The following is a 13,742-nucleotide window of genomic DNA, read 5'->3' as shown; positions in this document are numbered from 1 at the left end:
AGATTTGGAACTCAGAGACAACAGTTTAACTGGCACAGTCTACCCTGTTGGCTACTTAGCATCTCCATTCATACTTTCATGTAACAGAACTATTATGCTTTTTAAAAAATTTATTTTTGTTTTTGGAGACAGAGTCTTGCTCTGTTGCCTAGGCTGGAATGCAGTGGCGCAATCTTGGCTCGCTGCAACCTGCCTCCTGGGTTCAAGCAATTCTTCTGCCCCAGCCTCCTGAGTAGCTGGGATTACAGATGCGTGCCACCATGCCTGGCTAATTTTTGCATTTTTAATAGACGTGGGGTTTCACCATGTTGGTCAGGCTGGTCTTGAACTCCTGACCTCGTGATCAACCCAACTTTGCCTCCCAAAATGCTGGGATTACAGGTGTGAGCCACCACGCGTGGCCTAGTCCTCAGTTTATTTAATTTTTTAATTTAATTTTTTTAAATTTGTTTTTTAGACAGAGTCTCTCTCTGTCACCCAGGCTGGAGTGCAGTGGTATGATCTCGGCTCACTGCAACCTCTGCCTCCTGGGTTCAGGTGGTTCTCCTGCCTCAGCCTCCTGAGTAGCTGGGATTATAGGCAAATGCCACCACTCCTGGCTAATTTTTGTATTTTTAGTAGAGATGGGGTTTCACCATATTGGTCAGGCTGGTCTTGAACTCCTGACCTTGTGATCTGCCCACCTTGGCCTCCCAAAGTAGTGGGATTATAGGTGTGAGCCACTGCGCCCAGCCTAGTCCTCAGTTTATAATGGTCAAGAGGGTATATTGGTCAAGAGGATGCATAATAGTCAAGAAGATAATATAATTTCTTTTTTTTTCTATTACCTGTTTCTTATTAGCTCTATCATCATTCAGCACCTCAGCTGGTCAGGATTCTTTACGTAGTGGAGCAACCCGTCTTCACTCTTGAAGAATCTGAATCCTCCGTGGTGCTGTGTTTTTATTTTATTTTATGTTATTTTTTGAGATGGAGTCTCACTTTGTCACCCAGGCCGGAATGCAGTGGCATGATCTCAGCTCACTGCAACCTCCGCCTCCTGGGTTCAAGCCATTCTTCTGCCTCAGCCTCCCGAGTAGCTTGGACTATAGGCGCCCACCACCACACCTGGCTAATTTTTTGTATTTTTGGTAGAGACGGGGTTTCACCACTTTGGCCAGGCTGGTCTCGAACTCCTGACCTCAGGTGATCCACTGCCTCGGCCTCCCAAAGTGTTGGGATTACAGGTGTGAGCCACCAAGCCTGGCTGGTGCTGTATTTTAAGTTGTAATTGTTACTTCACCTTTACTATTGGACTTGGAAGTATTAAGGGGCATCCTAGAGAATCTCCTGGGTTCTGTGTAAGTTCTCCTTGCCTCTGTTATTTAGCATCAATCCAGTTTTCCTCTTGTCAGTTCCAGTCATACAAACTAGTAGAATAACGTACTTCTTTGCCTATTTTTTCAGTGGCAAGAGGACCTCAAAGTTGCTGGGTAGCAATCTCAACACCAACTTCAATGGAAGTGTTGTTGTACCCCTGCAGGAACATTCCTCCCTTGGGAGTAAGACCTGTAGAGCTGAAAGCTTAAAAAAAAAATCTGTGAATGGGTTTATTAAATATAATAGTGGGCATGCTTAGAGAAACTGTCATACATTTTTGGTTGAATCAGAGCATATGCTTTATCTTGTAAGGTAGAACCCTATAACCTTTCAGCATGTTTCTTGCAGTTAGTGTTGAAAATGAGTCTTTAGTAGACCATTGAGCTTTTCTGCCAGGCCAACTTCATCAGGATAATGCACAGTAAGACCAGTGGGAAATTTTTTTTTTTTTTTTTTTTTTTTTGCTTTGAAATACTTTTCTTGATCAGAAGCAAAGTTTTCTACAATACCATGACATTCTGTCAGTCCACGGGCAATAGACTGTGTAATATTACAGCAGAAGCCTATGGACAGAACAGGTAAATGCATACCTAGAATATATATTTGTTATGTTGAAGACAAATTGCTGCCTAGTCCATGACTAGGAATCCCGTATAATCAACCTACCATCAGATGGCTGGCTATTCCCCCTGGGAAATGGCGTGATATTGGCCACCCAACTTTGTTAACTGCTGTTTGGCAGATTAGGCAATCAGCAACAGCTGTAGCCTGGTTAGTATTTGTACAGGGAAGTTTACATTTTTGGGCCCGTGCATAGCCTCCATATCTTTTGCCATGGTAGTTTGCACACAGGTCTGTTGAGCAAGCACTGGAGTGCACTTGGAGAGAGGCTTACTGTCATGTATATAATGTGTATAATTTCTCCCATTTCCTCTGAAATGGATGCCTTTTGGTGTGCATTGACATATTTCGTAAATATTTTTGCCCTCTGGGAGTTCTATTCATAGACCTTTGTTTTTGACCTCCTTGCTGCTGGTCTTCTAGTCCTGTTTCTTCCAAGTGCCTGACCATCTAGCTAACAAATTAGCAACTCTCCGTTAATTAGTGAGGATCTTTACTTCTGGCCAACTAAATCCATACAAGAATACTCACATATACTGACTGAAGTTCTAGCTATTGAGAAGATTTACCTTCACCACTGTCCTTGTGATTGGGGCTGTAACTCTGTAGCCATCCACTTCAGGGTAGCACTAGCATATCATGCAGAACCATCTATAAATCAGGACCAAGAGTGTTTTCCCCTCATATTATTTCATCATAAGGAGTTCCCCATGAAGCTATTGATGTAGGACAAGGAGGAGACATTATAGTGGGAGTAGGTATTGAATTCTGAGCCACTTGTTTATTCAGTTTTTTCTTTTGGACTTTGTCAAGATGGATCTCTTATAAAACACTTGATGAAGGATACTTGTTGCTTGTGCTCAATATTATGGTTGGTGTGTCAGATAGCATCTGGACAGCTCTGAATTCGTAGACATTAGTTTCATAGATAGATATTAATCTCTATCTGGGACTAGTAAGAAACTAGGAGTTGTTTTTCAAAAGGAGAATGGTCATTTGCATGAGAGAATATGGCTTTGCTCCAAGATCGTAGTATTCTGCTGTGTGATTGTCCCAGTTAGGTTGCCACAGGCTCCTTACAGCATCATTATTTGCCATGGACTTCTAGTGTCAGTGTCATTGAAAGTGCTCTTAAGGTAAAAGTAGCAGAGTATCTTGCAGTACAGTCTGGTCTTGTTGCAGAGTTTCTTGTTCTGCACCTTACTCAAAATTGGCACCCTTATATATTTCTTGATACTTGGATTAGAGCACACATTGAAGTGTGCTGAATATTGGCTCCCAAATCCAAGTAGGCCCACTAAATATTGTGGCTTTTGTTTCTGTGGTTGGTGTTACAAGTTGGAGCAACTTGTCTTTCAGTTTGGAGGGAACTGACCTAACCAGACCTCTGGACCTCTGAAACTTAACCACAGCTACAGAATCTTGAGTTTTTCTGGGGACTCTTGTTCTCTGGTTTGCACCTTACTAAGGCATTTAATTTCCTTGCTGTTTCATCTTCATGTGGACCAATCAGTGTGCTGTCATGATGTAGTGGACCAGTATGTTGATCTGCAGGATGTTATGATGATCAGGATTTCTAGAACGTGAGATGTGGTCTTAGGGAAATATTGGGAAGATTTATTATTGTTCCTGCCAGGTGAAAGTGGACTTTTTGGATAGTCCTTAAAACTAAAGATAGAAACATATTGGAAAGAACTGTAACTGCCTACCAGGTATCAGGGGATTTGTTGATTTGCTTTAATAAAGATACCTCATCTGGAAAATCAGCTGCAAATTGAAGTCACCACCTGATAGTTTACCATCCACAGTCATTCTTCAATTTACAACAGGCCAGTAAAGGGGACGAGGTCATTTGGTTACCTCTGTATCTTTTAAGTCTCTCTCTCTCTCTCTTTTTTTTTTCTTCCTGAGACAGGGTCTTGCTCTCTCACTCAGGCTGGAGTACAATGATGTGATTTTGGCTTACTGTAGCCTTGCCCTCCTGGGCTCAAGTGATTTTCCCACCTCAGCCTCCTGAGTAGCTGGGATGACAGGTGCATGCCATTACGCCTGGCTATTATTTTTTTTTAGCAGAGATGAGATCTTGCTGTGTTGACCAGGGTGGTCTCAGGCTTTTAGGCTCAAACGAACCTCCATCTGCAGTTTCACAAAGTGCTAGGACTATAGGTATGAAGGCACTGTGCCCAGCCTCAAGTCTTTCACAGTGGCATTAATCTAAAAAATTTCTTCAGGAATGTAGCATTGCTTTAGTTTAATATCTTTGTAGAGAAGGAAAGTTCTAGGGGCTTATACTTGGTGTTTTCTGTATTACTGGTCCACAGAGAAGAGCAGAGAGCTGATTTGGGGATTGTTTTCAGTTGCCTGTTTTATGCATTCAGGGACTGGGGAAGTAACTATTATACAATAATGATTTACAGTCCCATAGAACTCTCTAAGACAGCTTTGGGCCAAAACTTTATTAATCGCTTGACCATCCTACGTGCCCTCTTTCGTGGACCACAGTGATGTTTTAGGTCAGTTCAGTGCTACTTTTTTGTAATGCCTGAAAGATCTTTTCCCCCATGCACAGTCACTGTAGTGAATGCCCATAGGTCTTTTTGAGGGAAGGTTTGGAGTATGATTTACAGTACTGTATATAGTTGGGGTATCGTAGGATCCTTTCTCAAGGGGTGTCATCCTCCCTTTCAATAAAAAGCTGTGATCTGTGAACAGATTAATTAGGTCTAGAAGTTTTTATTCTCTCTCTCTCTCTCTCTGTTTTTCTTTTTTTAGCAATTCAAGTCATGTTTTTGGCCACAAGTTTTTCCAGTATTGTATAGATAAGTAATAATATACTAGTCTGCCTTGAGTGTACTAAACAAGAGTAGCAATCATTCATGGGTGAACTGGGGACAGGATATAAAGATGAAATTACATTATAGACTTATTTCTCTGGGAGAATAGTACTTAGCATTTTTGTGGTCTAACTTCAGTAATTTTTGTAATATTAAATAATCATGGCTAACATTTATCGAATATTGTTGATGGCGAAGCTGGGCTCAGAATCCAGATGTGTGACTATAAGACCGTGTTTTTATTTGCTGTTGCTGGATTATGGTGACAATAGCAATAAAAACATGCGTTTGCTATGCTGAACTAAATCCTCATATACTCCAATAATGGTAATTGTCTAAATATATTCTTATGGATGGAGGTATTTGAGTGCCTACTCTGTGCTTAACATTGTGCTGGATGAATAGGAAAAATGACAGATGATTTTAGTTGTCCTTAATTTTTGGTGATATATATATAAGAACGTGTGTTACTGTTTGGTTCTGAACTATCCAGGGTAGGTAGTTGAGGTTTCATTTAAAAAATTAAAAAATTTTCATTGACAAATAATTGTATTTATTTATGGAGTATAATGTGATGTTGTAATATATGTATATATTATAGAAAGATTAAATTAAGTGAATTAACATATCTATCAACTCACCTACTTACCATTTCTTTGTAGTGAGAATGTATACTATCCTTTTAGCAATTTTGAAATTTACAATACATGGGCCAGGGGGCGGTGGCTCGTGCCTGTAATCCTAGCACTCTGGGAGGCCGAGGCGGGCAGATCATCCGGTCAGGAGTTCGAGACCAGCCTGACCAACCTGGTGAAACCCCGTCTTTACTAAAAATACAAAAAAATTAGCCAGGCGTGGTGGCACATGCCTGTAATCCCAGCTACTCATGGAGGCTGAGGCAGGAGAATCACTTGAACCCAGGAGCCAGAGGTTGCAGTGAACCGAGATTGCGCCTCAGTATTCCAGCCTGGAGACAGAGTGTAAAAAAAAAAGAAAAAAGAAATATACAATACATGATTAGTAACTGCAGTCACCAGATCACTAAAACTAATTCCTCCTAAGCTTCCCAGAGTGTTGGGATTACAGGCGTGAGCCACTGCACCTGGTCTTTACTGCACATTTTCTTTACCCAATCGCCCATTGATGGATACTTAGGTTGGTTCCATATCTCGACTCTTGTAAGATATTTTTTTATTTTTTTGTAACTGCAAGTTTCTACTTTAAATGATAAACTAATGAAGAAAACTGACTTGAAACTGGTGAGTAGTTCTTTATTTGATAATGGTTAAGTTATGATTTTGGTTAAAACTGTTGAGTACATTTTCCTTTGCTTATACTCGCATTTTCTTTCAGTGGGCCACAGTTACATTTCATCTTCCTCATCATGTGTTGAAGTCCATTGCCAGTGCCATTGTAAATGAACTCAAGAAAATAAATCAAAATGTTGCTGCCTTACCTGTGGCGTCCTCAGTGATGGACAGATTGTCTTACCTCTTACCTAGTGCACGTCCCGAACTCGGAGTGGGGCCAGGCCGTTCTGTAGACAGGTATGAACCTTGCTTACAAAGAAAGGTGACAGTGAGGTGTAATTGATTAGTTTTTGCATTAAACAAGAATAACTAGAAAATCTGCTTATGATTTTTAAAAATTTCAAAATTTCTAGCCTCATTTTGAAATAAAAAAAATTCAATATGAATTAGAATCTAAAAACCAGGTTTAAAGTAAACTACTGCTTGAATTGCTATTTTTAAACACTATTTTTTAGTACACTAAAAGTATTTGAAGGGGTTATAAAGCCGCGTTTTGAAAATTCCAGTTTAGTACTTGCTTAGTAAATATTTTAGTTAAAATTATTATAATTATTCAGTGAATAATAACTGTTTTTCCATTGATGACATTTCGTGACCTTTGAGATAAATTTTGCCTAACTTATCATGCCCAAAGGTGAGTATAAGGAAAGTGCTATCATTTTACAATGAAAAAAAAAAAAGAGTTTAAAAAATAATAAGAATAATTTTGAGTTAACATTTTTTTATGCTGCTTGCACTAGATTTAAACAGTATTACAAAAATCATACCTAAACCATCATTTTCTTTTTTTTTTTTTTTTTTTTTTTTGAGACGGAGTCTCGCTGTGTCTCCCAGGCTGGAGTGCAGTGGCGTGATCTCGGCTCACTGCAAGCTCCGCCTCCCGGGTTCACGCCATTCTCCCGCCTCAGCCTCCCAAGTAGCTGAGACTACAGGCGCCAGCCACCACGCCCGGCTAGTTTTTTGTATTTTTAGTAGAGACGGGGTTTCACCATGTTAGCCAGGATAGTCTCGATCTCCTGACCTCGTGATCCACCCGCCTCGGCCTCCCAAAGTGCTGGGATTACAGGCTTGAGCCACCGTGCCCGGCCCATTTTCTTTGTTAGAGTTTTTTTTGAATGCCTATTTTGTTTAATTAGAAAGCCAGTACCACATTCATTTAAAAACTTAAATGATTTGCTATTTGAAATGGCATTGAGATTTTTACTAAAAGTACTGAGGTTTAGAAATGCAATACTGAAATATAACACCCAGCAATTTTGATTAGATTTTTGTTTGCCTTCTCATTTAGTATTTATTTATTTATTTTTGAGACGGAGTTTCACTCTTGTTGCCCAGGCTGGAGTGTAATGGTGCGATCTCGGTTCACTGAAACCTCCGCCTCCCAGGTTCAAGAGATTCTCCTGCTTTAGCCTCTTGAGTAGCTGGAATTATAAGTGTCCACCACCATGCCTGGCTAATTTTTTTTTTTTTTTTTTTGAGATAGAGTTTCCCTCTTGTTGCCCAGATTGGAGTGCAATGGCACGATTTCGGCTCACTGCAACCTCTGCCTCCCAGGTTCAAGTGATTCTCCTGCCTCAGCCTCCCCAGTATCTGGGATTACAGGCATGTGCCACCATGCCCGGCTAATTTTGTATTTTTAGTAGAGACATGGTTTCTCCATGGTCAGGCTGGTCTCGAACTCCCTACCTCAGGTGATCTGTCCTCCTTGGCCTCCCAAAGTTCTGGGATTATAGGCATGAGCCACTGTGCCCAGCGAAATTTTCTTTTTTTTTTTATGTTTTGAGACAGAGTCTCGCTCTGTCACCCAGGCTGGAGTGCAGTGGCACGATCTCGGCTCACTGCAAGTTCCGCCTGCCATGTTCACGCCGTTCTCCTGCCTCAGCCTCCGGAGTAGCTGGGACTACAGGCGCCTGCCACCATGACCAGCTAATTTTTTGTATTTTTAGTAGAAATGGGGTTTTGCCATGTTAGCCAGGATGGTCTCGATCTCCTGACCTCATGATCTGCCCGCCTTGGCCTCCCAAAGTGCTGGGATTACAGGCGTGAGCCACTGCACCTGGCATGCCTGGCTAATTTTTTGTATTTTTAGTAGAGACAGGGTTTCACCATGTTGGCCAGGCTGGTCTCGAACCTGACCTCAAGGTGAGCTACCCGTCTTGGCCTCCTGGAGTGCTGGGATTACAGGTGTGAGCCACTGTGCCCAGCTGTAGTATTTATATTTTTACATTTCCATTGGATGTGAGTTGTAATTTCCTAAGCATCTTTCTGAAGTACATTTATAAATAGTATGTGCTGATGTTATCAAAGGCACTACTGAATGAATTCATTTTAAACTTGTTATTTTTAGTATGACTCTTCTAGTTCAGTAGCAATATTTATTAATTTATCTTTCGGTAAACTGATTTTTGCTTAATCACTTGCCATCTTTTTGTTAAGTGATTTTGTTGTTACATATATAACTTTTATTAGTTGTATTAACAATTGGGGAAAATTTTTATATTCTGTAGGAGTAATCTCATGGGCAAAATGCAGACTATCATTTTTAATCAGATTATCTGGTGATATGTCCTATGGCTGTCATTAAAATATTCTTTGGGATGTGTCTGAGATGAGAAAAAAGGAAAAATACGTAATTAGAACAAGTGCTTCTTGTCTGAGATCTATGCCTATTTTGAGATTATAAAAGAGTCAGCTCTGCAGAGCTATTTTCTTTGCAAACAGTTGCAGTGTTTCTAAAGAAATCAGTGCAAGCTGTGGTAAATGTTCTATTTTAGGAAATGCAGCCATTAGATAGGATATTCAATATTTTTAGAGGTGTTAAAATGTCCCAAAATATTAATTTTGATATAGACTGTGGTGTTTGTTTCATTAAAAATGAATCTAGGAGCCTATGAAGGCTTTGATGAACTTAGGTCTGTGGAAGGTTTGAGTTAGGTCTATTGGATGCTACTGCTGTTTTGTTGGGTAGTATAACGAAATGAGATAGGTCTTCTGTTCTAAGGCTGATCCTAAAGACATATATAACATGAAACTGAGAATGCTTTTCTAACCCAACAGCTATTTGTTTAAAAACTTGAATACAACTATTGGTGAACCTGAAGTTACTAGCAATTTTATAGAAAATCATGTGCTAATTTAAGGGAAGAATTTAGAAGAGTATTTTCCTGTTTTCTTTGTCATGACCTTTACCACTTTTTCTTTCTGTTATCAGTTGTAATTTTATGTTAGGATGAATAAACTTGGCTTATCCTTTCTTAAAATTCTTTTAATTCTTTTAAGATTCTTAAAATCTTTTGGACTCTTCTAAAGTTTACTATGGTCCTTTAAAAAATTACTCTGGGCCGGGTGCAGTGGCTCACGCCTGTAATCTCAGCACTTTGGGAGGCCGAGACGGGCGGATCACGAGGTCGGGAGATCGAGACCACCCTGGCTAACATGGTGAAACCCCATCTCTACTGAAAAATACAAAAAAAATTAGCTGGGCATGGTGGCGGGTGCCTGTAGTCCCAGCTACTTGGGAGGCTGAGGCAGGAGAATGGCGTGAACCCAGGAGGTGGAGCTTGCAGTGAACCGAGATCACACCACTGCACTCCAGCCTGGGCAACAGAGCAAGACTGTCTCAAAAATATATATATATATATATTACTCTGGTACTTTCTGTTATACTTTGACTCTTGGTGAGCTGGTGTATTTTAATATGAAAACGTATGTAATCTACCCCTAGAATTGTTTATCAGCTGCAGCCACCAATCAGGTTTTCTCCTTCCCTTTCTGTTTAAGGGAAATTCCTAAAAATTATCATTTTTAGTTTAAAGTAAAATTTTGAACTTGCTCATCAGACCATTTGCAGTTTTTGTTGATAACCCAGTAAAATTATTTTCTGCATTGTTAAATAGAAGTTTCACTGTGATTTGATGCCTAACTTCAATTACATAAAGTATGTTTACTTTTAGATCACTGATGTATAGTGAAGCTAACAGACGGGAGACATTTACCTCATGGCCTCATGTAGGCTATAGGTGGGCACAACCAGATCCCATGGCTCAAGCTGGATTTTATCATCAGGTAAAAAAAAGAATGTAGAAAAGTACTTTTCTCAGTATGCCTTTGTAGCCTTCAGCAAAGTTACCGCTTTTGTTTTACTTGTTCAGAAACTTACTTTATGCAACTTGGTTGCATGCTTGCTTGTATGCAGGTATGCTTGTTTGCCCAGACTGGACTGCAGTGCCACAATGTCGGCTCCACTGCAACCTCCGCCTGTCAGGTTCAAGTGATTCTTGTGCCTCAGCCTCCTTGAGTAGCTGGGATTACAGGTGTGCACCATCACACCTGGCTAATTTTTGTATTTTTTGTAGAAATGGGGTTTCACCATGTTGCCCAGGCTGGTCTCAAACTCCTGACCTCAGGTGATCTGCCTGCCTTGGCCTCCCAAAGTGCTGGGATTACAGGCGTGCCTGGCCAGGAAAAAATTGTTTAAGCAATTAACAACTGAGTATTTTCTTTCAGATACAACTTTTTTTAAAAGCAATTATTTTTATTTTTTTGTTTTTGAGACAGGGTCTCACTCTGTTGCCCAGGCTGGAGTACAGTGGCACTATCACTACTCACTGCAGCCTCAGCCTTCCCAGGCACAGGTAATCTGCCCACCTCAGCTTCCCTGAGTAGCTGAGACTACAGGTGTGTGCCACTGGGCCTGGCTAACTTCTGCACCAACCTAATTTTTTTTTTTTTTTTTTTTGTAGAGACAGGATTTCTGGTGTTGCCCAGACTTGTCTCGAATTCCTGCTCAAGTGATCTACATACCTCATCCTCCCCAAAGTGTTGAGATTATAGGGGTGAGACACTACGCTAGGCCATAATTTTTTAATAAAATCAACAAATAGACAATATTCTTCAGATTGGGTTTTTGACAAGTATTCTGTTTTGATGCATGTTTATTTCCACTGTTTGACATCTGCATTCATAACACAGTAGTAGATGCTTAGGGTAATGCATAAAAGAAGTTTTACAGTTTTAAAATTCTCGTTATAGTTGGGATACAAATTATCCATATACTAGATAACTACAGAAGCAGCATTACAAGTAGTGCATTGCAACTTGAATATCTGTGCATTAAAGAACTGATTAAGTTGCACAGGTAGAGGAAGAATTAGTCAAGAAAAATAGTCATAGTTTTATGTAGGAAAAGAGAAGGGTATGAGGTGTAAGGATTAACATAGTACAGAGGCATAAGAATGGGACATTATAAAAAGCTTTGCCGAATTAGAGGGAAGTTAAGAAAAATGATTTTGGCTAGATGTTATTTAATATGTTATTTAATAGGAAACTTAAAGTGAGTGGTATAGACTGGCTTATCACTGTTTTACCACTGCTAAAAGAATCTTAAGAAATCTAATACCTATATGTCAGTTTAAATAAAGCATGCTTATTTAACTTTATTTATTCATTTATTTGGGACAGGGTCTTGCTCTGCCACCCAAGTTGGAGTGCAGTGGCGTGATCACAGCTCACTGTAGCCTCAGCCTCCCAGGCCCAAGCAGTTCTCCCACCTCACCTCTCAAGTAACTGGGATTACAGGCATGTGCCACCATGCCCAGCTAATTCTGTTTAGTTTTTGTAGAGATGAGATTTCACTATGTTGTCCAGGCTGGTTTCAAACTTCTGGGCTCAGGCAGTTTGCCTGCCTTAACCTTCTAAAGTATTGTGATTACAGGTGTAAGCCACTGCACTTGGCCTAATTTAAGAATTCAAGTACATTTTGAAGTACATTAAAGTAACTATCATTTAGAATCTGAAGATTGATTATTCCTTCATTATCTTCAAGTATTCTGAACATCTGAACTAAAATTAAACCAGAAAACTATATATATATATGAATATTTTATTCAAAATTTGTCAGATTTCCAGTTACAGATAGGTAAGTTTGGAGACTGGCTAATATTAGAATCAGTGAAATTATTTCCCTAAATTAAGGATTGAACATGGACCATTTTTCTAGCAACTTGTCATCTTTCTTTTAATTTGGTGTAATTTTCTAAGAGTCTCTGTTAAGTGATGCCTTGATTTTTTTTTTCTGGTGAGTTATTGTTCATTATATTCTATCTTTGCAGAGAGGTCCAATAATGGGTTTCCTAGAATCCTCTGATTCTAGGAAATGTTAGGAGCTGATTATTTGTAATCTTCTAAAATGTATAATAAATTTGCGTCTATAAAGTAAATGTTCAGAAATATTCATATTAGTTTTCAGGTATATTTCAGTTCAGGTTTTGAAAATATATATACATACATATATATGTGTGTGTATATATATGTAAGTTGTACCTGGCCCTTGGATTGAAATATGTATAGCATTTTGTCCCCATGTTATGTGAATTAGATTCCATATTATGTGAATTAGATTGACTACTTTGCTTTCCCTTTTTACTTGCCCTTCTTGTATAGTTGTATGGGATTTAGTATTTAATAATAAGCCCATTGGCTGGTGCAGTGGCTTACAGTTGTAATCCCAGCACTTAGGGAGGCCAAGGCAGGAGGATCGCTTAAGCCCAGGAATTTGAGACCAGCCTGGATACTTTAGGGAGACCGTGTCTCTACAAAAAAAATAACAGAATTAGCTGGGTGTTTTGGAACACTTCTGTAGTTCCAGCTGCTTGGGAGGCTGAGGTTGGAGGATCACTTGTGTCCAGGAGTTCAGTTCAGGGCTGTAGTGAGCTATGATTGTGCCATTGCACTCCAGCCTAAGACTCTGTTTCTTTAAAAGAGACAGTTTTAAAGATACTCTGTCTCTAACAAACAACAACAAGAGGCCAGGCGCGGTGGCTCAGGCCTGTAATTCCAGCACTTTGGGAGGCTGAGGGGGTTGGATCACAGAGTCGGGAGATCGAGACCATCCTGGCTAACATGGTGAAACCCCGTCTCTACTAAAAATATGAAAAAATTAGCCGGGTGTGGTGGCAGGCGCTTGTAGTCCCAGCCACTTGGGAGGCTGAGGCAGGAAATCGTTTGAACCCCGGGAGGCGGAGCTTGCAGTGAGCCGAGATCGCGCCACTGCCCTCCAGCCTGGGTGACAGAGCAAGACGCAGTCTTAAGAACAACAACAACAACAACAACAGCAACCACAATAAATAGTGTAAACCAGCCAGAATCTTTCTTTTATACTTAATATTTCAGATACTTTATTATAGCAATTAGAAAAGTACTAGATCAGGGATTGCATATATGTGTACCTCTCTTTGATTTAGTGGTCATTTTCTGAATTTTCAAATAATACAGGCAATTAAATATTTGGAGGTTTCAGTGTATTGTTGGACCTAATATTATAGGCTAATTTTCTCATTTTCAGTATAGAATTTTACTTAAAATTATGAACTTTTAAAAATAACTTTTATTATAAAGCTATTTTAATAATGATTTACCCTTTCTGTCTCTTTTCTTTGTAATTTTGCAGCCTGCCTCATCTGGAGATGATAGAGCCATGTGTTTTACTTGTAGTGTATGCCTCGTTTGTTGGGAACCTACTGATGAACCTTGGTGAGTCTTGATGTTTCTGGACATAATAGGCTAAGTCAGTCATGTAAATATGCTTCTAAATTTTACTTTTCTGCTTATAATTTTTTGC

The 13,742-nt window shown here is 39.7% G+C and overlaps 1 protein-coding gene across 33 annotated transcripts in view; it reads left to right on the top strand.

The window, feature by feature from the left end:
• Positions 1 to 13,742, top strand: part of BIRC6 (baculoviral IAP repeat containing 6) — a 255,908-nt gene that overhangs the window by 25,866 nt on the left and 216,300 nt on the right. For all 33 annotated transcript variants that reach the window (XR_013402861.1, XM_077959773.1, XM_077959772.1 and 30 more), the window contains exons 4-6: positions 6,168 to 6,361; positions 10,078 to 10,189; positions 13,572 to 13,654. Coding sequence is in view for 32 of the 33 variants with exons in the window: in XM_077959773.1 (XP_077815899.1) it covers positions 6,168 to 6,361; positions 10,078 to 10,189; positions 13,572 to 13,654 (389 nt within the window). In the remaining variant the exon portion in view is untranslated. The remainder of the gene's footprint in view (positions 1 to 6,167; positions 6,362 to 10,077; positions 10,190 to 13,571; positions 13,655 to 13,742) is intronic.

This window comes from Macaca mulatta, chromosome 13 (genome assembly GCF_049350105.2).
Source record: "Macaca mulatta isolate MMU2019108-1 chromosome 13, T2T-MMU8v2.0, whole genome shotgun sequence".
NCBI classification, from domain to species: domain Eukaryota; kingdom Metazoa; phylum Chordata; class Mammalia; order Primates; family Cercopithecidae; genus Macaca; species Macaca mulatta.
The sequence above is the reverse complement of the archived record's forward strand: the minus strand, read 5'-3'. Positions and strand labels throughout refer to the sequence as shown.